This window comes from Rhinatrema bivittatum, chromosome 19 (genome assembly GCF_901001135.1).
Source record: "Rhinatrema bivittatum chromosome 19, aRhiBiv1.1, whole genome shotgun sequence".
Taxonomy (NCBI): Eukaryota; Metazoa; Chordata; class Amphibia; order Gymnophiona; family Rhinatrematidae; genus Rhinatrema; species Rhinatrema bivittatum.
Genome location: NC_042633.1, coordinates 35427010 through 35452005, shown reverse-complemented (window position 1 = coordinate 35452005; position 24996 = coordinate 35427010). Strand labels below are relative to the sequence as shown.

General features: G+C 49.5%; 1 protein-coding gene across 1 annotated transcript; it reads right to left on the bottom strand.

Annotated features, from left to right (window-relative positions):
* Positions 1 to 15677: 15677 nt before the first annotated feature.
* LOC115080511 (mamu class II histocompatibility antigen, DR alpha chain-like) lies at positions 15678 to 16471 on the bottom strand. Its single transcript, XM_029584715.1, has one exon. It carries the CDS (start codon positions 16194 to 16196, stop codon positions 15684 to 15686), a length of 513 nt encoding a protein of 170 aa, XP_029440575.1. The 5' UTR covers positions 16197 to 16471; the 3' UTR covers positions 15678 to 15683.
* Between the last annotated feature and the right edge of the window lie 8525 nt (positions 16472 to 24996).

Sequence of the window (24996 nt, the reverse complement as noted above, 5' to 3'; positions counted from 1 at the left end):
TTTTAAATATTGGGGTTACATTTGCTATCCTCCAGTCTTCAGGTACAATGGATGATTTTAATGATAAGTTACAAATTTTTACTAATAGGTCTGAAATTTCATTTTTTAGTTCCTTCAGAACTCTGGGGTGTATACCATCCAGTCCAGGTGATTTACTACTCTTCAGTTTGTCAATCAGGCCAACCACATCTTCTAGGTTCACCGTGATTTGATTCAGTCCATCTGAATCATTACCCATGAAAACCTTCTCCATTTCGGGTACCTCCCCAACATCCTCTTCAGTAAACACCGAAGCAAAGAAATCATTTAATCTTTCCATGATGGCCTTATCTTCTCTAAGTGCCCCTTTAACCCCTCGATCATCTAACGGTCCAACTGACTCCCTCACAGGCTTTCTGCTTCGGATATATTTAAAAAAGTTTTTACTGTGAGTTTTTGCCTCTACAGCCAACTTCTTTTCAAATTCTCTCTTAGCCAGTCTTATCAATGTCTTACATTTAACTTGCCAATGTTTATGCTTTATCCTATTTTCTTCTGTTGGATCCTTCTTCCAATTTTTGAATGAAGATCTTTTGGCTAAAATAGCTTCTTTCACCTCCCCTTTTAACCATGCCGGTAATCGTTTTGCCTTCTTTCCACCTTTCTTAATGTGTGGAATACATCTGGACTGTGCTTCTAGAATGGTATTTTTTAACAATGACCATGCCTCTTGGACATTTTTTACTTTTGTAGCTGCTCCTTTCAGTTTTTTTCTAACAATTTTTCTCATTTTATCAAAGTTTCCCTTTTGAAAGTTTAGCACGAGAGCCTTGGATTTGCACACTGTTCCTTTTCCAGTCATTAAATCAAATTTGATCATATTATGATCACTATTGCCAAGCGGCCCCACCACCGTTACCTCTCTCACCAAGTCCTGTGCTCCACTGAGAATTAGATCTAAAATTGCTCCCTCTCGCGTCGGTTCCTGAACCAATTGCTCCATAAAGCTATCATTTATTTCATCCAGGAACGTTATCTCTCTACCGTGACCCGATGATACATTTACCCAGTCTATATTGGGGTAATTGAAGTCTCCCATTATTACTGCGCTACCAATTTGGTTAGCTTACCTAATTTCTCTTAGCATTTCACTGTCCATCTCACCATCTTGACCAGGTGGACGGTAGTATACCCCTATCACTGTAGTCTTCCCTGACACACAAGGGATTTCTACCCATAAAGATTCAATTTTGTATTTAGTCTCATGCAGGATGTTTATCCTGTTGGACTCTATGCCATCCCGGACATAAAGTGCCACACCTCCTCCCGACTGCTCCTCTCTGTCATTGCGATATAATTTGTACCCCGGTATAGCACTGTCCCATTGGTTATCCTCTTTCCACCATGTCTCTGAGATGCCAATTAAGTCTATGTCATTTACTGCTATACATTCTAATTCTCCCATCTTACTTCTTAGACTTCTGGCATTAGCATACAAACATTTCAAAGTTTGTTTTTTCTTTGTATTTTTATTCTGCTTTTTAATTGATAGGGATAAGTTAGAATTTTTTAGCTCAGGTGAGTTTTTAGTTACAGGCACTTGGACTACTTTTCTAATTATTGGAACCTCACTGTCGGGATGCCCTAATTCTAATGCATCATTAGTATCCTTTGAATATACATCTCTCCGAACCATGCGCTGCTGAGCGACTGTCGGCTTTCCCCTTTGTTCTAGTTTAAAAGCTGCTCTATCTCCTTTTTAAAGGTTAGCGCCAGCAGTCTGGTTCCACCCTGGTTAAGGTGGAGCCCATCCCTTCGGAAGAGACTCCCCCTTCCCCAAAAGGTTCCCCAGTTCCTAACAAAACTGAATCCCTCTTCCTTGCACCATCGTCTCATTCACGCATTGAGACTCCGGAGCTCTGCCTGCCTCTGGTGACCTGCGCGTGGAACAAGGAGCATTTCAGAGAATGCTACCCTGGAGGTTCTGGATTTAATCTTTCTACCTAAGAGCCTAAATTTGGCTTCCAGAACCTCCCTCCCCCATTTTCCTATGTCGTTGGTGCCCACGTGTACCACGCCAGCCGGCTCCTCCCCAGCACTGTCTAAAATCCTATCTAGGTGACGCGTGAGGTCCGCCACCTTCGCACCAGGTAGGCATGTTACCAGGCGATTCTCACGCCCACCCAGCTATCTACATTCCTAATAATCGAATCACCAACTATGACGGCCGACCTAACCCTTCCCTCCTGGGCAGTAGGCCTTGGGGAGATATCCTCAATGCAAAAGGACAATGCATCACCTACAGAGCAGGTCCTTGCTACAGGATCCTTTCCTGCTACAGGATCCTTTCCTGCTACACCTGGTTGGTGCTCTCCCATTATGAGACCTTCTTCCTCCAAGGCAGCACCAGGGCTGCCAGTCTGAAGTTGGGACTTGACTACTATGTCCCTGAAGGTCTCATCTATATACCTCTCTGTCTCCCTCAGCTCCTCCAAGTCTGCCACTCTAGCCTCCAGAGATCGGACTCGTTCTCTGAGAGCTAGGAGCTCTTTGCATCGCATGCACATGTACAACTTCTCACCGGTGGGTAAAAAATCATACATGTGACACTTTATGCAAAAGACCGGGAAGCCCCCCTCTTGCTGCTGGACTGCTGCCTTCATCTCAATTTTGATCAGTTTCTAGTTAAGTTTTAGGTTGCTATGGGAGTAGGAATGTGTCTAACTTCCTTTAAATGTATTAGTGAATTCACTATGTGTCTGGTAGTGGCCTACTGGGGTCTGATTGAATTCTCAATAAAGTTTTTTTGTTTTTTTTTTGTGAAAGTGGCACCTGCCTATAAATTAAGGGATGAGCTAGGGTTGGGAAATAAAAACAGTCTAACTTCAGTTAGTCAGCCTGAGTGACTCACTGCACCCTTGATTAACAAATGTTGGTCCCTATTCAAACCCAATCACACTACCTCAATACCTTTCCAAGGTGAGTAACTGAGCTGAACTTATTCAACTTTTTTACTTTGGTATATACTGCTCCTAGCTTATTTTTACTTTGGTATATACTGCTCCTAGCTTATTTCTAGCTTCTGGCTACTTTTTTTGTGGGTTGGTTTTATTTTATTTTTTTTTCAATACAATGCACTCAGTTGGTATTAAAAATAAACAGAGTATAGAGGGGACGAGGGATTTACCCTTTGTAGTTATATAACCCAAATGATATGAATTACAGAGACTTACACATCCTAGCTAACTGGACGACTGCCCTATTTAATCAGACAGTCCATGCATTAAAACTATTCACAACAGAAGTTTCTCAGATTAGAGAAGTAGCATTACAGAACAGCTATACCTTAGACACTATTTTAGCTTTAAAGGGTGGGGTTTGTGCATTAATTGGATCTCATTGCTGTGTGTACATATCAGACTATAAAGCAAACCTCACACATACCATAGAGCAGATAGAAACCATGGTTGCTGATGCACCACTTTCAGGCAGAATACCAACTTCTCCATGGGATTGGCTCCCTGATATTTCTGGTCTTAAAAGGGTGATTTCTATTATAATTACTGTAATTGTCTTAATTATTTGCCTGTGCTGCTGCATTCAGTGCATACCCAACCTCATATCCATGCTGAAACCTTGCTCTCAGCCCGGATGCAAAGATGTCTTGTAAGATGCCTAATAGGGAATCCTGAGTCCTGCAGCGGTTGGCACACCACGCTGCACCAGCTCTGGGTGATGTGGAGATTCAGGAGCTCTGTGGCGGCTGGCACACCACGCCGACTTAGCTTTTTCTCTCTATATTTCCAGCCCATACCAAGACATAACAGATTTCAGTAGGGGTCTAAAGCTTTATTGAGCTGCCTAAATAAAAACAGAAAGGGTGAGATGTGGGAATTATGAGCTTTGCCAGCAAGCCATTTCAGGGTTTAACACTAACTTCCCTTCTCCCTGACCTTTGCATTAAATGAAGCAACACTTGTGCTTAAGCCTCTCTGCCTAGGAGAGGATACCTGACTGTCATGTATTTCTCTGGCTTATAATTAACCCTGATTGCCTGAAAGAAGGGCTGGTTGTCCCTAGTCAGAGGCAGGACAAAGACAGGAGGTATAGGATTCGGCAGCCAATGAAATGATCCGTACACACCCCCTGAGCCAAGCCAATAGTGTAGAGACACGTCTGTTGCTATGTGGAGAGGAGCCAATGATGTGATGACACATCATCTGCCTTTGTATGAATGTACAATAAAAAGAGGACCCACGGGAGTGCCCGGCCCTTTTCCTGCCTGCCATGAAACCTGCCTGATGTGTCTTCTTTGCCTCCATATTCAATAGTTGGCATGTTACCACTGGAGAAATTCAGGAGATCCTGGAAATACTTTTTAAGCTGTTCCTTGGGGGAAATTAATGTACATTTAGGAAAATGTATTATTCTCACATTATGGTATCTGAGAGTATTTTCCAGACCTTCCAGTCTCTTATCTAACCTTGAGTCCCCCTGAATCTGGCCTGTTTGTATTTCCTTAATCTGGTTTATTTGCAAATCCATTTCCTGGATTTTTGTTGAATTTGCAAGAACCACCACGTTCACCAGGTTAAACTGCTCTTGAGAAGCCTTAATTGTTGTCATCAAAGATATTATTGCTTTTTCCAAAATAGCCATACCATTCCATAACGCATCTAAAGTAACTACTTATTTAACAATTTTAATTCTGGTAAAGTTACCGGTGCTATCTGCTTTGTACTCTCCGCGTCTGTCCGCTCCGTCTGGCTCTTTCCCAGAGCGGTAGTAAATGGCAGCGACCTGCCCACACCGCTCATTACACCAATATTCAATTCCTTCAAGGCGATTAAGGTCCCCTATTAGGTAATCTCCTGGAATGCAGAAAGCAAAATGTGCGGCCAAGCTGCACATTTTACTTTCAGAAATTAATTCCTGCCAAAGGCCAGCACCAGGCAAGTGTACAGAAAAGCAGAAAAAACTGGTTTTCTGTACCACCCTATCATAGCGATATTAAGTCGGAGGCCCCAAAAACAAAAAAATTCTTCTAAAAAAAAAAAAAAAAGAAATAGGAAAATTGGTCCTTACCTGCTAATTTTGTTCCTCTAGTAGCACGGATCAGTCCAGACTCCTGGGTTTTGCCTCCCCTCCAGCAAATGGAGACAGAGAAGTTTTAATGGACTCTGTCCTATACCCCTGAGGTGCCACCTAGAGTCTGTCAGTATTACACTGTACCCAAGCAGAGAAAAGTAAACTAGTACAACCAAAATCCCCCCCGCCCCCCTCGGGAATGAAAAACTGGTAACATGAACGAAAGCATGCCCATTCTCCTACCCTTTGAAGGTGGGCGCACAATATCAAAATGCATTGAATAAATCTGCAGAATATGAACATCAACCGGCCGAGCAGATTCTCCATTTCCCCATGGGCGGGACTCTGGACTGATCCGTGGTACTACAGGAACGAAAATTAGCAGGTAAGGACCAATTTTCCTTTCCCTGTACGTACCCGGATCGGTCCGGACTCCTGGAATGTACCAAAGCTAGGGTTGGATTGAGAGAGAGTCCCGCTCGGAGAACACTGGCCCTGAAGGAACTCTGGGGCCCGGACGTCTAGACGGTCATGCCTAGTAAACGTGTGTGGAGATTTCCACGTAGCTGTGCGACAAAATCTCCTGCGGCGACACCTGCTGATATTCCGCCCACGAAGTCGCCTGCGATCTAGTAGAATGAGCCCGGAGACCGACCGGAATCGGACGGCCCTTAACTAGGTAAGCCAAAGCAATAGCTCCCTTCTGCCAGCGTGCAACGGTGGCCCTTGAAGCTTTCTGACCCTTCCTGGGACCACCCTATAGGACAAACAGATGGTCCGAAAGACGGAAACCGTTCGTGCCCTCCAAATAACGTACCAGCACGCGTCTGACGTCCAACTGTCTTAACTCCCTAGACTTGGAAATAGAAAGATCTAGGCCCGCCAAGGACGGGAGCGCCACAGTCTGATTCAAATAAATAGAGGACACTACTTTCAGAAGGAAGGAGGGAACCGTTCGTAAAGAAACTTCTTCGTTGGAAATCCTTAAGTAGGGCTCCTGACAAGATAAGGCCTGTAGCTCCGAAACACGCTGCGCCGATACGATAGCCAAGAGCAAAACGACCTACAACGTCAGATCTTTCAAGGTCGCACGCGTCAGCGGCTCGAAAGGCGCAATACAAAAGGGCACGGAGAACCAGGTTGAGCTTCCACGAAGGCCAGGGGCTCCAAATCGGAGGATGAAGATGTTTAACGTCACGCAGAAAAAGAACCACATCCAGATGAGACACTAGAGCGAGGCCCTGTACCTTTCCCTGAAAACGGCTAAGGGCTGCCATTTGAAATCGCAGGGAATTGAAGGCTAGACCTTTTACTAGACCTACCTGCGGAAAGGCCAGAACATCTGGAATAGTAGCCCTGGACGGCTCCACCGCGTAGTTCAGGTACCAGTCCTCAAAAATACCCCAAACTCTGACGTAGGCAATGGAGATAGAAGTTGTACAGGACTGCTAAAGCTTAGCAATCACCTCCTCCGAGTAACCCTTATTTCTCAATCTCTGCCTTTCAAAAGCCATGCCTGGAATAGCAGGAGATGCTGCAGGGCAGGAGTGAGGTGCATTGGCAGAGCTGTGTGTGAGGGTCTCAGTACTGGAATAGCAGGAGGTGCTGCAGGGCAGGAGTGAGGTGCATTGGCAGAGCTGTGTGTGAGGGTCTCAGTACTGGAATAGCAGGGGGTGCTGCAGGGCAGGAGTGAGGTGCATTGGCAGAGCTGTGTGTGAGGGTCTCACTCCTGGACTAGCAGGGGGTGCTGCAGGGCAGGAGAGAGTTGCATTGGCAGAGCTGTGTGTGAGGGTCTCAGTACTGGAATAGCAGGGAGTGCTGCAGGGCAGGAGTGAGGTGCATTGGCAGAGCTGTGTGTGAGGGTCTCAGTACTGGAAAAGCAGGATGTGCTGCAGGGCAGGAGTGAGGTGCATTGGCAGAGCTGTGTGTGAGGGTCTCAGTACTGGAAAAGCAGGATGTGCTGCAATGCAGGAGTGAGGTGCATTGGCAGAGACGTGTGTGAGGGTCTCAGTACTGGAATAGCAGGAGGTGTTGCAGGGCAGGAGTGAGGTGCATTGGTAGAGCTGTGTGAGGGTTTCAGTACTGGAATAGCAGGAGGTGCTGCAGGGCAGGAGTGAGGTGCATTGGTAGAGCTGTGTGAGGGTTTCAGTACTGGAATAGCAGGAGGTGCTGCAGGGCAGGAGTGAGGTGCATTGGCAGAGCTGTGTGTGAGGGTCTCAGTACTGGAATAGCAGGGGGTGCTGCAGGGCAGGAGTGAGGTGCATTGGCAGAGCTGTGTGTGAGGGTCTCAGTACTGGAAAAGCAGGATGTGCTGCAGGGCAGGAGTGAGGTGCATTGGCAGAGCTGTGTGTGAGGGTCTCAGTACTGGAAAAGCAGGATGTGCTGCAGGGCAGGAGTGAGGTGCATTGGCAGAGCTGTGTGTGAGGGTCTCCGTACTGGAATAGCAGGGGGTGCTGCAGGGCAGGAGTGAGGTGCATTAGCAGAGCTGTGTGTGAGGGTCTCAGTACTGGAAAAGTAGGATGTGCTGCAGGGCAGGAGTGAGGTGCATTGGCAGAGCTGTGTGTGGGGGTCACAGTACTGGAATAGCAGGAGGTGCTGCAGGGCAGGAGTGAGGTGCATTGGCAGAGCTGTGTGTGAGGGTCTCCGTACTGGAATAGCAGGGGGTGCTGCAATGCAGGAGTGAGGTGCATTGGCAGAGCTGTGTGTGAGGGTTTCAGTACTGGAATAGCAGGAGGTGGTGCAGGGCAGGAGTGAGGTGGATTGGCAGAGCTGTGTGTGAGGGTCTCAGTACTGGAATAACAGGAGGTGCTGCAGGGCAGGAATGAGGTGCATTGGCAGAGCTGTGTGTGAGGGTCTCAGTACTGGAATAGCAGGGGGTGCTGCAGGGCAGGAGTGAGGTGCATTGGCAGAGCTGTGTGTGGGGGGGTTTCAGTACTGGAATAGCAGGAGGTGCTGCAGGGCAGGAGTGAGGTGGATTGGCAGAGCTGTGTGTGAGGGTCTCAGTACTGGAATAGCAGGGGGTGCTGCAGGGCAGGAGTGAGGTGCATTGGCAGAGCTGTGTGTGGGGGGGTTTCAGTACTGGAATAGCAGGAGGTGCTGCAGGGCAGGAGTGAGGTGCATTGGCAGAGCTGTGTGTAAGGGTCTCAGTACTGGAAAAGCAGGATGTGCTGCAATGCAGGAGTGAGGTGCATTGGCAGAGCCGTGTGTGAGGGTCTCAGTACTGGAATAGCAGGAGGTGCTGCAGGGCAGGAGTGAGGTGCATTGGCAGAGCTGTGTGTGGGGGGGTCTCAGTACTGGAATAGCAGGAGGTGCTGCAGGGCAGGATTGAGGTGCATTGGTAGAGCTGTGTGTGAGGGTCTCAGTACTGGAATAGCAGGAGGTGCTGCAGGGCAGGATTGAGGTGCATTGGCAGAGCTGTGTGTGAGGGTTTCAGTACTGGAATAGCAGGAGGTGCTGCAGGGCAGGAGTGAGGTGCATTGGCAGAGCTGTGTGTGAGGGTCTCAGTACTGGAATAGCAGGGGGTGGTGCAGGGCAGGAGTGAGGTGCATTGGCAGAGCTGTGTGTGAGGGTCTCAGTAGTGGAATAGCAGGAGGTGCTGCAGGGCAGGAGTGAGGTGCATTGGCAGAGCTGTGTGTGAGGGTCTCAGTAGTGGAATAGCAGGAGGTGCTGCAGGGCAGGAGTGAGGTGCATTGGCAGAGCTGTGTGTGGGGGTCTCAGTACTGGAATAGCAGGAGGTGCTGCAGGGCAGGAGTGAGGTGCATTGGCAGAGCTGTGTGTGAGGGTCTCAGTACTGGAATAGCAGGAGGGTGCTGCAGGGCAGGAGTGAGGTGCATTGGCAGAGCTGTGTGTGGGGGTCTCAGTACTGGAATAGCAGGAGGTGCTGCAGGGCAGGAGTGAGGTGCATTGGCAGAGCTGTGAGTGAGGGTCTCAGTACTGAAACAGCAGGATGTGCTGCAATGCAGGAGTGAGGTGCATTGGCAGAGCCCTGTGTGAGGGTCTCAGTACTGGAATAGCAGGAGGTGCTGCAAAGCAGGAGTGAGGTGCATTGGTAGAGCTGTGTGTGAGGGTTTCAGTACTGGAATAGCAGGAGGTGCTGCAGGGTAGGAGTGAGGTGCATTGGCAGAGCTGTGTGAGGGTCTCAGTACTGGAATAGCAGGGGGTGCTGCAGGGCAGGAGTGAGGTGGATTGGCAGAGCTGTGTGTGAAGGTCTCAGTACTGGAATAGCAGGAGGTGCTGCAGGGCAGGAGTGAGGTGCATTGGCAGAGTTGTGTGTGAGGGTTTCAGTACTGGAATAGCAGGAGGTGCTGCAGGGCAGGAGTGAGGTGCATTGGCAGAGTTGTGTGTGAGGGTCTGAGTACTGGAATAGCAGGAGGTGCTGCAGGGCAGGAGTGAGGCGCATTGGCAGAGCTGTGTGTGAGGGTCTCAGTACTGGAATAACAAGAGGTGCTGCAGGGCAGGAGTGAGGTGCATTGGCAGAGCTGTGTGTGAGGGTCTTAGTACTGGAATAGCAGGAGGTGCTGCAGGGTAGGAGTGAGGTGCATTGGCAGAGCTGTGTGTGGGGGTTCTCAGTACTGGAATAGCAGGATGTGCTGCAGGGCAGGAGTGAGGTGCATTGGCAGAGCTGTGGGTGAGAGTCTCAGTACTGGAAAAGCAGGATGTGCTGCAGGGCAGGAGTGAGGTGCATTGGCAGAGCTGTGTGTGGGGGTCTCAGTACTGGAATAGCAGGGGGTGCTGCAGGGCAGGAGTGAGGTGCATTGGCAGAGCTGTGTGTGAGGATCTTAGTACTGGAAAAGCAGGATGTGCTGCAGGGCAGGAGTGAGGTGCATTGGCAGAGCTGTGTGTGGGGGTCTCAGTACTGGAATAGCAGGGGGTGCTGCAGGGCAGGAGTGAGGTGCATTGGCAGAGCTGTGTGTGGGGGTTCTCAGTACTGGAATAGCAGGAGGTGCTGCCGTTCAGGAGTGAGGTGCATTGGCAGAGCTGTGTGTGAGGGTCTCAGTATTGGAAAAGCAGGATGTGCTGCAATGCAGGAGTGAGGTGCATTGGCAGAGCCGTGTGTGAGGGTCTCAGTACTGGAATAGCAGGAGGTGCTGCAGGGCAGGATTGAGGTGCATTGGTAGAGCTGTGTGAGGGTTTCAGTACTGGAATAGCAGGAGGTGCTGCAGGGCAGGAGGGAGGTGCATTGGCAGAGCTGTGTGTGGGGGGGTTTCAGTACTGGAATAGCAGGAGGTGCTGCAGGGCAGGAGTGAGGTGCATTGGCAGAGCTGTGTGTGAGGGTCTCAGTACTGGAAAAGCAGGATGTGCTGCAATGCAGGAGTGAGGTGCATTGGCAGAGCCGTGTGTGAGGGTCTCAGTACTGGAATAGCAGGAGGTGCTGCAGGGCAGGAGTGAGGTGCATTGGCAGAGCCGTGTGTGAGGGTCTCAGTACTGGAATAGCAGGAGGTGCTGCAGAGCAGGAGTGAGGTGCATTGGTAGAGCTGTGTGAGGGTTTCAGTACTGGAATAGCAGGAGGTGCTGCAGGGCAGGAGTGAGGTGCATTGGCAGAGCTGTGTGTGAGGGTCTGAGTACTGGAATAGCAGGAGGTGCTGCAGGGCAGGAGTGAGGTGCATTGGCAGAGCTGTGTGTGAGGGTCTGAGTACTGGAATAGCAGGAGGTGCTGCAGGGCAGGAGTGAGGTGCATTGGCAGAGCTGTGTGTGTGTGTGAGGGTCTCAGTACTGGAATAGCAGGAGGTGCTGCAGGGCAGGAGTGAGGCGCATTGGCAGAGCTGTGTGTGAGGGTCTCAGTACTGGAATAGCAGGAGGTGCTGCAGGGCAGGAGTGAGGCGGATTGGCAGAGCTGTGTGTGAGGGTCTCAGTACTGGAATAGCAGGAGGTGCTGCAGGGCAGGAGTGAGGTGCATTGGCAGAGCTGTGTGTGAGGGTCTGAGTACTGGAATAGCAGGAGGTGCTGCAGGGCAGGAGTGAGGCGCATTGGCAGAGCTGTGTGTGAGGGTCTCAGTACTGGAATAGCAGGAGATGCTGCAGGGCAGGAGTGAGGCGCATTGGCAGAGCTGTGTGTGAGGGTCTCAGTACTGGAATAGCAGGAGGTGCTGCAGGGCAGGAGTGAGGCGCATTGGCAGAGCTGTGTGTGAGGGTCTCAGTACTGGAATAGCAGGAGGTGCTGCAGGGCAGGAGTGAGGCGCATTGGCAGAGCTGTGTGTGAGGGTCTCAGTACTGGAATAGCAGGAGGTGCTGCAGGGCAGGAGTGAGGCGCATTGGCAGAGCTGTGTGTGAGGGTCTCAGTACTGGAATAGCAGGAGGTGCTGCAGGGCAGGAGTTAGGCGCATTGGCAGAGCTGTGTGTGAGGGTCTCAGTACTGGAATAGCAGGAGGTGCTGCAGGGCAGGAGTGAGGTGCATTGGCAGAGCTGTGTGTGAGGGTCTCAGTACTGGAATAGCAGGAGGTGCTGCAGGGCAGGAGTGAGGTGCATTGGCAGAGCTGTGTGTGGGGTTCTCAGTACTGGAATAGCAGGAGGTGCTGCAGGGCAGGAGTGAGGTGCATTGGCAGAGCTGTGTGTGAGGGTCTCAGTACTGGAATAGCAGGAGGTGCTGCAGGGCAGGAGTGAGGTGCATTGGTAGAGCTGTGTGAGGGTTTCAGTACTGGAATAGCAGGGGGTGCTGCAGGGCAGGAGTGAAGTCCATTGGTAGAGCTGTGTGAGGGTTTCAGTACTGGAATAGCAGGGGGTGCTGCAGGGCAGGAGTGAGGTGCATTGCCAGAGCTGTGTGTGAGGGTCTCAGTACTGGAATAGCAGGAGATGCTGCAGGGCAGGAGTGAGGTGCATTGGCAGAGCTGTGTGTGAGGGTCTCAGTACTGGAATAGCAGGAGGTGCTGCAGGGCAGGAGTGAGGCGCATTGGCAGAGCTGTGTGTGAGGGTCTCAGTACTGGAATAGCAGGAGGTGCTGCAGGGCAGGAGTGAGGCGGATTGGCAGAGCTGTGTGTGAGGGTCTCAGTACTGGAATAGCAGGAGGTGCTGCAGGGCAGGAGTGAGGTGCATTGGCAGAGCTGTGTGTGAGGGTCTGAGTACTGGAATAGCAGGAGGTGCTGCAGGGCAGGAGTGAGGTGCATTGGCAGAGCTGTGTGTGAGGGTCTCAGTACTGGAATAGCAGGAGATGCTGCAGGGCAGGAGTGAGGCGCATTGGCAGAGCTGTGTGTGAGGGTCTCAGTACTGGAATAGCAGGAGGTGCTGCAGGGCAGGAGTGAGGCGCATTGGCAGAGCTGTGTGTGAGGGTCTCAGTACTGGAATAGCAGGAGGTGCTGCAGGGCAGGAGTGAGGCGCATTGGCAGAGCTGTGTGTGAGGGTCTCAGTACTGGAATAGCAGGAGGTGCTGCAGGGCAGGAGTGAGGCGCATTGGCAGAGCTGTGTGTGAGGGTCTCAGTACTGGAATAGCAGGAGGTGCTGCAGGGCAGGAGTTAGGCGCATTGGCAGAGCTGTGTGTGAGGGTCTCAGTACTGGAATAGCAGGAGGTGCTGCAGGGCAGGAGTGAGGTGCATTGGCAGAGCTGTGTGTGAGGGTCTCAGTACTGGAATAGCAGGAGGTGCTGCAGGGCAGGAGTGAGGTGCATTGGCAGAGCTGTGTGTGAGGGTCTCAGTACTGGAATAGCAGGAGGTGCTGCAGGGCAGGAGTGAGGTGCATTGGTAGAGCTGTGTGAGGGTTTCAGTACTGGAATAGCAGGGGGTGCTGCAGGGCAGGAGTGAGGTGCATTGGCAGAGCTGTGTGTGAGGGTTTCAGTACTGGAATAGCAGGGGGTGCTGCAGGGCAGGAGTGAGGTGCATTGCCAGAGCTGTGTGTGAGGGTCTCAGTACTGGAATAGCAGGAGATGCTGCAGGGCAGGAGTGAGGCGGATTGGCAGAGCTGTGTGTGAGGGTCTCAGTACTGGAATAGCAGGAGGTGCTGCAGGGCAGGAGTGAGGTGCATTGGCAGAGCTGTGTGTGAGGGTCTGAGTACTGGAATAGCAGGAGGTGCTGCAGGGCAGGAGTGAGGCGCATTGGCAGAGCTGTGTGTGAGGGTCTCAGTACTGGAATAGCAGGAGATGCTGCAGGGCAGGAGTGAGGCGCATTGGCAGAGCTGTGTGTGAGGGTCTCAGTACTGGAATAGCAGGAGGTGCTGCAGGGCAGGAGTGAGGCGCATTGGCAGAGCTGTGTGTGAGGGTCTCAGTACTGGAATAGCAGGAGGTGCTGCAGGGCAGGAGTGAGGCGCATTGGCAGAGCTGTGTGTGAGGGTCTCAGTACTGGAATAGCAGGAGGTGCTGCAGGGCAGGAGTGAGGCGGATTGGCAGAGCTGTGTGTGAGGGTCTCAGTACTGGAATAGCAGGAGGTGCTGCAGGGCAGGAGTGAGGCGCATTGGCAGAGCTGTGTGTGAGGGTCTCAGTACTGGAATAGCAGGAGGTGCTGCAGGGCAGGAGTGAGGTGCATTGGCAGAGCTGTGTGTGAGGGTCTCAGTACTGGAATAGCAGGAGGTGCTGCAGGGCAGGAGTGAGGTGCATTGGCAGAGCTGTGTGTGAGGGTCTCAGTACTGGAATAGCAGGAGGTGCTGCAGGGCAGGAGTGAGGTGCATTGGTAGAGCTGTGTGAGGGTTTCAGTACTGGAATAGCAGGGGGTGCTGCAGGGCAGGAGTGAGGTGCATTGGCAGAGCTGTGTGTGAGGGTTTCAGTACTGGAATAGCAGGGGGTGCTGCAGGGCAGGAGTGAGGTGCATTGCCAGAGCTGTGTGTGAGGGTCTCAGTACTGGAATAGCAGGAGATGCTGCAGGGCAGGAGTGAGGTGCATTGGCAGAGCTGTGTGTGAGGGTCTCAGTACTGGAATAGCAGGGGGTGCTGCAGGGCAGGAGTGAGGTGCATTGGCAGAGCTGTGTGTGGGGGTCTCAGTACTGGAATAGCAGGGGGTGCTGCAGGGCAGGAGGGAGGTGCATTGGCAGAGCTGTGTGTGAGGGTCTCAGTACTGGAATAGCAGGAGGTGCTGCAGGGCAGGAGTGAGGTGCATTGGCAGAGCTGTGTGTGAGGGTCTCAGTACTGGAATAGCAGGAGGTGCTGCAGGACACGACCAGCGTGGAGACCTGTTGCCAAGGCAAGGAAACGGTGACTGGGCCCGGCCTTATATACCGGGACTCAGTGATGTCATCATCCGGGGCCATGGGTGAAGTTCCTGCCGCGGCCCCTTTAAAAGGACAGCAGATGCGCGCGCACGCGTGCGCCTAGGGAGGGGCACGACATGAGATGGCGGCGTCTCCCCGCTGCGGAGCAGGTAGCACGAGGAGCGGCCCGGGGTCGGAGACAGCGGCCACCAGCCTCGAGAGCAGCAGGAGCCAGGCGCTGGAGCGGGAGAACGGGGGTTAGAGGGCCTGGCAATGTATTCTTGGCAATTCTGAAAGTTGCTGTTAGGGCATAAAGTGTCACATGCAAATCTATTTACTCCTCTATTCTTTGAAGAGAGCTTTTTACGCTTAAGATTAAGCCACAACCCTGTAGACTGAAGAGCATGATTTACCCATTATTACTTAAACTGGCAATGATATATGCTGTTGTATTACACTGAATATTTTTGCATTTATAACTTGGGTGTCTTTTTTCAGTTTGCAAAATGAAAAAAGTGTCAATAAAAATAATAATATATTGTGTACGCCAGTGGACCGGAAGCCAATGGACTGTTTGCAAATGCTCACAAATGCCACTACGAGTAAGAATGAGAATAATTTGCAAAAAGCTGATCATATTGTGTGGAAGATCTGTATATAGGAAGTTACAGTAACCCCCCCTTCAAGTTCCTGCTCCCCTTCTCTCCTGGCATACACACACACATTCCACAAGTCTCCTCAAATCCTCCCCCGCGTCATACACAGGGCACATGCATGCACGCCCATTCACCATTCACAATCCTCCCTCTTACACACACACACGACCTGCAGAGCTCTCCTGCCCCCTATACACAGATCCACCCACCTGCCTCTTCCTGCACGCAGTCTGGAAACTCCCACTACTCCCCACCCTCCATAATCCTCCTACCCCCTTACATACATGTACGGGCCCCCCCCCAAAACTCCTCCACTCCTAAACACACACACCCTATGCACCCTTCCTCCCGCTCATTCTCAGAATCCTGCTCCAGCTCTCCACACCCTACAGTCTCCTATCGCCTCCCCCCCCCCCCTCCACAGGACATAAACAAGCTCTACACTCATATTCTCTCCGTCTCTCTTTCTGTATAGTTTCTTACTAGGGTTGCCAACTAGCTCCAGATTTTCAGGACAGGTTAATCCGGTCCTGCTTTTACTCCCCCCTGCAAGCAGGGGACTTACACAGCCTTGCTTTTCTTAGGGAATGCAGTAGGGAAATCAGAATAAGTCCCAGCATGCAATGGGGGTAAAACCAGGACCGGATCAGCCTGTCCTGAAACTCGGGAGCCGGCTGGCCACCTCATTTCTTATATTCCTTCTCACACCCACTCCTGACATTCACTGCCTCACTAAACATCTCCTTTCACACTGTGTAAAAATAAAAAAAAAATAAATTTATATTATATATATATATATATATATATATATATATATATATATATACACACAAATACACCTTCATGGCACAACGTTCCTACTGTTTCAGACAACACACACCTCTTGTAACAAGACACAACTCTTCCACGTACGACTCCCAAACCAACCTCTCCTTCTCATGCCCCGTTATGAGGCGAAAGGGACTCTTACCATTCTTGGCTGCGGTATTGTTGGACCTCTTCATGGAAATGCCCAGATTAGTTTTCATCACAGCCATGATCCCCAGTGCTCCAGCTGCCTCAAAGGAAGCAAATTCCCCAAACTCTGGGAGTCTCCAGATGGCTTCCTTCTTCTGCAGATCCACATGAAATATCTCGTCCTGGTCAAACGCAAACATGTACTCTCCGGTCGGGGTCTGCGTCTGAGCCATCTCTGACTCAGTCAGCACGTTCCCCACTGCAGAGAGACAGGAAAGAGAGAGCAGTACATGAGGGCTCCACCAGTGAACCCGGGGCGCATGGAACCATCCTGGGCCACTGGAAGTAAGACAGCAGAGCCTAAAAGAGAGCCAGCCGGTGTCAAAAGCAGGGGCAAGGGGATGGCACGGCATTTTGCATAATATTCAACATGAACCTATGTTGCAAAGGAAACAGAAGAATTGGGGGTCACGAAATGAAGCTCCAAAGGGGAAGAACCACCAGGAAATGTTTTTTCATGGAGAGGGTGGTGGATGCCTGGAATGCCCTTCTGAAAGAGGTGGCAAGGTCAAACACAGTAAATAAATTCAAAAGGGCATAGAAGAAAAACTGTGGATCCCTAAAGGCTTGTAGATTAATGTGAAGAAAAGGACACATGGGGTAACCTGCACGGAGCGGCAGTCACTACCTTTAACAGAAACATGGGGGTAACCTGCACGGAGCGGCTGTCACTACCTTTAACAGACACATGGGGGTAACCTGCACGGAGTGGCAGTCTCTACCTTTAACAGACACATGGGGGTAACCTGCACGGAGGGCAGTTACTACCTTTAACAGAAACATGGGGGTAACCTGCACGGAGCGGCTGTCACTACCTTTAACAGACACATGGGGGTAACCTGCACGGAGTGGCAGTCTCTACCTTTAACAGACACATGGGGGTAACCTGCACGGAGGGGCAGTTACTACCTTTAACAGACACATGGGGGTAACCTGCACGGAGCGGCTGTCACTACCTTTAACAGACACATGGGGGTAACCTGCACGGAGTGGCAGTCTCTACCTTTAACAGACACATGGGGGTAACCTGCACGGAGGGGCAGTTACTACCTTTAACAGAAACATGGGGGTAACCTGCACGGAGCGGCTGTCACTACCTTTAACAGACACATGGGGGTAACCTGCACGGAGTGGCAGTCTCTACCTTTAACAGACACATGGGGGTAACCTGCACGGAGGGCAGTTACTACCTTAACAGACACATGGGGGTAACCTGCACGGAGCGGCTGTCACTACCTTTAACAGACACATGGGGGTAACCTGCACGGAGGGGCAGTTACTACCTTTAACAGAAACATGGGGGTAACCTGCACGGAGCGGCTGTCACTACCTTTAACAGACACATGGGGGTAACCTGCACAGAGCGGCAGTTACTACCTTTAACAGACACATGGGGGTAACCTGCACGGAGCGGCTGTCACTACCTTTAACAGACACATGGGGGTAACCTGCACGGAGAAGCAGTCACTAGCCTGCACGAAGAAGCAGTTACTGCTCTTAACAGAAGGCATGGGGGTGACCTACATGGAGTGGCAGTCACTTTCCTTAACAGAAGGCATGGGGGTAACCTGCACGGAGAAGTAGTTACTGCCCTGAACAGAAGGCATGGGGTAACCTGGACGGAGCGGCAGTCACTACCCTTAAGAAACTTGTTGGGTAGACTGGATGGACCATTCTGTCTTTTTCTGTTGAGAATACTGTGTTACTAAGTATGTGTTATGTTTGGCAATGGATAAATTACATGGATTATTATAAAATTATTCTCCATAAGCTAAGACCTGATCTGGACAGAAATTACACAGATAAGTATAATCCAGTATATAAGGAACTAAGAGATGCTGATGGGCATCATTCAAAAGGGAATAACTGGATCATGCAACTTAATACAGAATGTATAAGTAAAGCCCCCAGTTTCTCATGACATTTCTGCAATTGCTGTGGCACCATGGGAAAATTACCTCTCACCTCTTCTCAATCTCCCCTTCCCCATCCTCCTCCACAGCCCCGCTCACTTAACCTCAGCTCTGAGACACCAAGAGTTTGCACCTGCGCCACATGGCCCCACAGCAAACAGTGGCATGATCCTAGAAGAAGAGGTGATGTAGCAAGGGATCTAAGGAAGAGAGGTCAAGGTTTGTGAGGGGAGAGAGAGGCTTGTTTTTGCAGATTAAGGGAGAGGATGTATAGGCTAATCTGCAGGATGGGGAGAGAAAAAGAAGCTAATGTCAGCTTGGAGAAGAGCCAACCGAGAGGGGATAAGATTGACATTTATAAAATCATGCATGGGGTGGAACGGGTAATTAGGGAACGGTTATTTACCCTTTCAAGCAACACTAAAACTAAGGAACACCTCATGAAACTAAAGATCCAGTAACAATTATTAGCAAAGAAGGCATGAGGAATGCCACCTCTTACGTTTGGGTGTAAGAAATGGGGAATGGATCTCCCCATTGGAATCATAAGAACATAAGACTTGCATACTGGGTTAGACCGAAGGTCCATCAAGCCTAGCATCCTGTTTCCAACAGTGGCCAATCAAGGCCATGAGAACCTGGCAGCATCCCAAGGGTTAGACAGATTCCAATCTGCTTATCCCAAGGATAAGAAATGGATTGTTTCAACTCCACCTTAATAATGGTTTATGAACTTTCATCCAGGAAATTGTCCAAACCTTTTTTTAAACATAGCTATACTAACAGCTTTCACCACATCCTCTGGCAATGAATTCCAGAGCTTAACTATGCATTGGATAAAAAAGTATTATTTTCTCTTATTAGTTTTAAATGTATTACCTAGTGACTTCATTGTGTGTCTCCCGGTCTTTCTACTTTGTAAAAAAGAGTAATTAACCGATTAATGTTTACTCGTTCCACTCTATTTATTATTTTATAGACCTCTATCATATTTCCTGGGTACTTCCAAGAGATCCAGACTAGCTACTTTCAGAGGCAGGATGCTGGGCTCAAAGTTCTACTGGTTTGACCCAGCATGGCAAATCACCTGGACCAGATGGTATACATCCCAGAGCAATGATACTTCACTTTCGATGCATATCCAGCATGGCTCTCTGCTTCAACGGCATGGGAGAAGACTGATACTACACGCATTTCCAGCATAGCTCCCTGCTTCAACAGCAGGGGAGAAGAAAAACAACCAATAAGGACTGTATAAAATAGTATGGGTAAAACAAATAAGCATGGGTGTAGCTTGCTTATTGCGGCAGTTACTACCCCTAACTAAACAAGCTAGATATTTCAAGGGTGGGGGTGGAAGGGAAATAGAACCAAGAGCTAAGAGAAACAGATAAGTAAGAGAGAAAAAATGTGTGAAGCTTGCTGGGCAGACTGGATGGGCCGTTTGGTCTTCTTCTGCCGTCATTTCTATGTTTCTATGAAAGAACTAAGAAATGAAATTGCAAACCCTCTATTGGAAATCTGTAAACTATCAGTAACATCATCTATAGTATTGAAGCCTGGAGGGTTACCAATGTAATTCCAATTGATTAAGTATGCCTCTGGAAAAGGGTTGGGAAGCATGGTGCTAGTCATAAGACATAACATAATATTATTAAAATAAATCCACATGTTTACATCATCTGCTGGAGACAGAGAAAAATACCAAAGAGCCAAAGGCTGCACCAGACCTTTATAGGAGGAGTGAAGTCAGTGTTGAGCTTTTTTTTTCTCCCTCTGTCTCCATCTGCTGGCAGGAAGACATAATAACCCACTTGTCTGGACTGATTTGGCATGTATGAAAAGGAATGTACATTTTCGTGCAAAGCTTTTTTCCCTACCCTCAAGTATGACTGGTGCAAGCACTGCAGAAGGACGCCTTTTGTCTTTTCCAGTGAGGATTGCATTCTGAAACTTTTTTCCCCAAACCAGTTCAGATTTATTTCATGGCAAGAAGATCTGGTTGTTCCCAGACCTTTCCAAAGTGACTCAGGAAAGTAGAAACATAGAAATGAAGGCAGAAAAAGACCAATCGGCCCATCCAGTCTGCCCAGCAAGCTCCCACACTTATTTTCCCATACTTATCTGTTTTATCAACTACCAAGTTCAGGGCCCTTGTTGGTAACTGTTTGAGTATAATTTCCTGCCATCCCCTGTCATTGATGCAGAGAGTAATGTTGGAGGTGCATCAAAGGTGAGCATAAGGCTTAATGGCAGAGTACAGTTCTTAGCCATGCTTTCCATGCAAATGCATTTTGCTGTTGAATATTTCATGCTAAGTGTATTTTCTATGAGCCGTGGCAATTACAGCGTCCTATTCTCAGGCATTCCAGTCCCAAGTAAGTACTGCAGTCCCCCGGCTGTTATTGCTCCTCCGCCCCGCTTACCTTCCACAGCGCCGCTGCCCTGCAGACAGAGCAGCGCGAGCAGCCCCGGGAGCCGCAGCCCGCCCCCGCTCTTCCTCCTCCCTGCCATGCTTCCCTCCATGCAGGCGACCCCAGGCACTGTCTCACTGTCCTCCAGCCCTCTCACCGCTCAGTCCTCCACCAGCCAGGGTCACGCCCCCCTGCTCCAGTCCGATTGGTGCAAACAGTGCAGCCAAGCGCCGCCACCCAATCAGAATAATTCTAGCAGATGACGCCCGAGTTACCGGCTGAAGAATGTCAATAGAGGCCCTGGCACGTCGGGGACACGCCCCCTGCTCCAGTCCGATTAGGGAAAGCAGTGCAGCCAAGCGCCGTCACCCAATCAGAATAATTCCAGCAGATGACGCCCGGGTTACCGGCTGAAGAATGTCAATAGAGGCCCTGGCACGTCGGGGACACGCCCCCTGCTCCAGTCCGATTAGGGAAAGCAGTGCAGCCAAGCGCCGTCACCCAATCAGAATAATTCTTGCCCCTCGCTCCTCATAACCCAGCCGAAAGCTCAGAATTGTCTTTCTGTTATAAATTGACATTAACCCTTCCTTAAAATTCTCTGTGGAGGACCGGTGACGCTAATGACCATATTTAGGCCAGAAATACTAAAATAAAATCCTTTCGAACACTATAAGACCAATAACCTGTACTTAAGAAATAAAATAGCTTTTACTTTCAGGATCCTAGTTTCAGAGAGCCATGTTGTGTAAAAACAACATTTCTTATGCATATCATGTGCCTAGCTCTCTGATTCCCTGGACCTGTGTTAGAGGGGAACAGGCAGGGCGATCACCTGGGGTCCAAGAGGCCCCCCCCCCCCTTAGCAAAGCTGAATGATGTCACTAAGGCAGAGCTTCAGGACTCCTGCATCTACAGGGTGGCCTATGGAAAAGTAGCCCACCTCCAATACCAGTGCATTGGAAGCAGGCAGTTTTTCCATGGGCCACCCTGTAGTTCTGCCCAATTCTTAGTTCTGCTCTAGGCCCCAGAGTCTTTAATGCGGATCTACCTAGGAACTTTCTGGATTTCACCTGGAGACTCTGGAAATTTGCATTGATTGTCAGGTTAGGGGAGGACACTAAAAATCTTACAGCCTCTCCATTTTCTGCTCCGGCAAGCCTGCAGGTAACAGGTGAAGAGGGGTCAGCCTGGAGCACATACACTGCAGGCAGGATGTGGGGAGAAAATGGAGAGAGGCTGCAACACACACAACTCAGGCTGCAGTTATGATTCCAGGGACTCACTCGGTTGAGGGTAGAGTGAGGGTGCTCAAGTCAGGGACTGTGATTTATAGGGTGGTGGGAGCCAAGCGAGGGCTGGATTCAGGGAGGGGTTAATGCTGCTGGTTTGGTGCAGAGCACATCAGGGAGCAGCTCTGTAAGTGTATTAATTATAGTGAGCTATTCCCCCTTGGCATTGAGCTGTCATGCACATCAGACATTAAAACCAGAAGCCATGCCTTCCACCCCAGAGGTGGTTGTATACCTTATAGGGATGTGAATCGATTTTTGACGATTTAAAATATCATCCGATATATTTTAAATCGTCAAAAATAGTTAGATCGGGGGAAGGGGGGAGGGCGGGAAAACCGGCACACTAAAACAAGCCTAAAACCCACCCTCCCGAAACCCCCCCCAAAAACAGCGTATGGCCGGCGCCATTTTCCGTATGGAAAAACGATTCGCGTGCAGGAAGTCGTTCCCGGACCCCCGCTGGACTTTTGGCAAGTCTTGTGGGGGTCAGGAGGCCCCCCCAAGCTGGCCAAAAGTCCCTGGGGGTCCAGCGGGGGTCCGGGAGCGATCTCCTGCTGTCGGGGGACAAAAAAACAAAATGGCGCCGGCGCTACCTTTGCCCTGTCATATGACAGGTCAAAGGTAGCGCCGGCGCCATTTCTACAATGCACGGAGGTCCGAGAGAAAGAGACCACACCGGGACCCTTCCTCTGGACCCCAGGTAATTTAAGGCATTTGGGGGGGGGGGTTCAGGAGGGTGGGGGATTTATTGTAAAGGGTCGGGGTGGGTTTTAGGCTTGTTTTAGTGTGTCGGTTTTCCCGCCCTCCCCCCCCACTGGACTCCAGGTAATTTAAGGCATTTTGGGGGGGTTCGGGAGAGTGGGGGATTTATTTTAAAGGGTCGGGGTGGGTTTTAGGGATGTTTTAGTGTGCTGGTTTTCGATTTACACGATTTAAACGATTTAAACGATATTTAAAAAACCCAAACTGCGACGATCCGATTCCCTCCCCCTCCCGGCCGAAATCGATCATTAAGACGATCGACCACACGATTCACATCTCTAATACCTTATTCACAGAATAACATGGGGAAACTACAATGGGATCTGAGTGGGATTAAGATGCTGTATATTAAAACAAACTTCTTTTTAGTACTAAGATTTTTACTGACATTGTTTTTGAGAGATTTTTGTCCAGCATGTCCCTCCTGATCCTTTGGGCTTTCACCTCAGTCAGAACTGGTTTCTACCTGGCTATACAACAGCTTGAGCTTACATTCCCCACCTCACCCCATCCCTCACCTCACCCAGTTATTGCAGTGACAGTCCTCATCCAGAGGCCACAGACTGTGATTCCTTCTATCAAGATCTCTGATTCCAATCATGACGACTTCTGCTCCCCATATACTAGGACTCTTTGTTTTTTCATTAATTCTTTTTAATGCACAATCACTTGTAAAAAAAAAAAAGACTGCAGTGCTAAGTATGGCATGTTCTTAAATGACATTTTATTAGACTTCAAGCCAGATATATGTGCCATCACTGAAACATGGTTTAAAAATACAGATTTTGCATTAATTAATCAGCTACCAAAGCATTTATACGATATCATTTCCATTCCTAGGATTAATAGGAGAGGAGGCGGACTTCTACTAGCTGTTAAGAAAGAGCATGGTCTTGCACTTCAGGCCACTAACACAATACCTCAGTATGAATTTGGGGGCAGATTTTAAAAACTTGTACGAGCGCGAACAAAAGTAGCCGCGCGTATCTTATAAAATCCGGGGTTGGCACGTGCAAGGGGGTGCACATTTGTGCAACCTGCGCACGCCGAGCCCAGCGCGCGCTGCCTGTTCCCTCCGAGGCCGCTCCGATTTCGGAGCGGCCTCGGAGGGAACTTTCTTTCGCCCTCCCCCCACCTTCCCCTCCCTTCCCCTACCTAACCCCCCCCCCCCCGGCCCTATCTAACCCCCCCCTTACCTTTGTCGGCAAAGTTATGCCTGCTGAAAGATCTATGTTTGCAATGATAAATTCATAATAAGCAAATTTGTAAATGTTTGGAACAGAAGAGACCAAGGGGCGGATTTTCAAAGGCCCGCACGCGTAAATCCTTTCGGATTTACACACGCAAGTCCCTCGCGTGCTGGCGCGCCTATTTTGCATAGGCCGCCGGCGCGCGTAAAGCCCCGGGACGCGCGTAAGTCCCGGGGCTTCCTGTCGGTGGCCTGTCGGGGGCGTGTCGGGATGACGCGGTGTTTAGGGGGCGGGGCGCGGCGTTTCGGGGGCAGCAACGTGGGCGTGGTTTCAGCCCGGGGGCGTGGCCGTGGCCTCCGGAACAGCCCCCGGGACCGGGCTGCCCTGCTCCATGGTCCGGTCCCGGGGGCTGTTCCGGAGGCCGCGGCCACACCCCCGGAACGCCCCCGGGCTGAAACCACGCCCTTGGTATACCTCCAAACTAAAAAAAACTAAAACACGCTCTCAGAAATGCTGAAAGAAAATGGCAAAAAAAACCATACACCCACATTTTTAGGCTTCTATGGAGACCTACTACATAAATATAGAACAATTCTTAAAATCAAATGAGATTTTTTCGCAAAAAAAAATCCACGACTTCCAATATAATCCAAAAGTTCTTTTTTCTTATGTTGCTGATTTAATTAAATCCACCCCACTAGTTTTATCTGACAACAATGCCAACACTAAATGGAAAGATCTCGCTTATTTTTTCAAGAAAAATAAAAAATCTAATGGCCAAATTATCCAATTCTAACACCGACAGTCTTGTCCTACCAAAAAAACCCTAATACAATATGCTCTTCTGTATATATTACCTGACTGTGTAAACGGTGCTTCTCTGCTACAGGACATACAAGGATATCACAAGGAATTTAGTAAAAGAAAATATAAATTTATTATTGCATATCCTTGGAAGACACAGACCGCCAGACCTTCAATATAGGCAGGGCATTACTGTCTCTTCCAGTATCTTGTAAAAGCTGTATTTTATAAATATTTCTTCCACCGTAATAGAGATTCTCATTTAAAAAAAAAAAAAAAAGAATCTGGCTGCACATCCAGGAGACGCAATTCCAATAAAATCCCTAAAATTAGTCTCAAACATATTAGCTAAACCTCTGTCTGACATCATCAACTTATCTCTAACACAAGGCAGTTTCCCAAACACAATAAAATGTGCCACAGTCAAACCCATTTTAAAAAAGCCTCATCTAAGCCACCTAGAATTAGCAACTTCAGGCCAATATCCAATCTCCCTTTCCTGGCCAAATTGCTATAGAAAGTAGTAAATCAGCAATTATCAGAGCACTTAGAAAAATATAATATTTTGTATCCTTCTCAGTTCGGGTTCCATAAATATTTTAGTACCGAGACCCTTTTAATCTTTCTCACCGACACTGTTCTTAGAGGAATTGATAACGGCCAATCTTATATCCTTGTAATGCTCGATATATCAGCAGCATTTGATACCATTAATCACAAAACACTACTTGATAGACTTGTTGAAATTGGCCTAACAGACAATACATTGCTATGG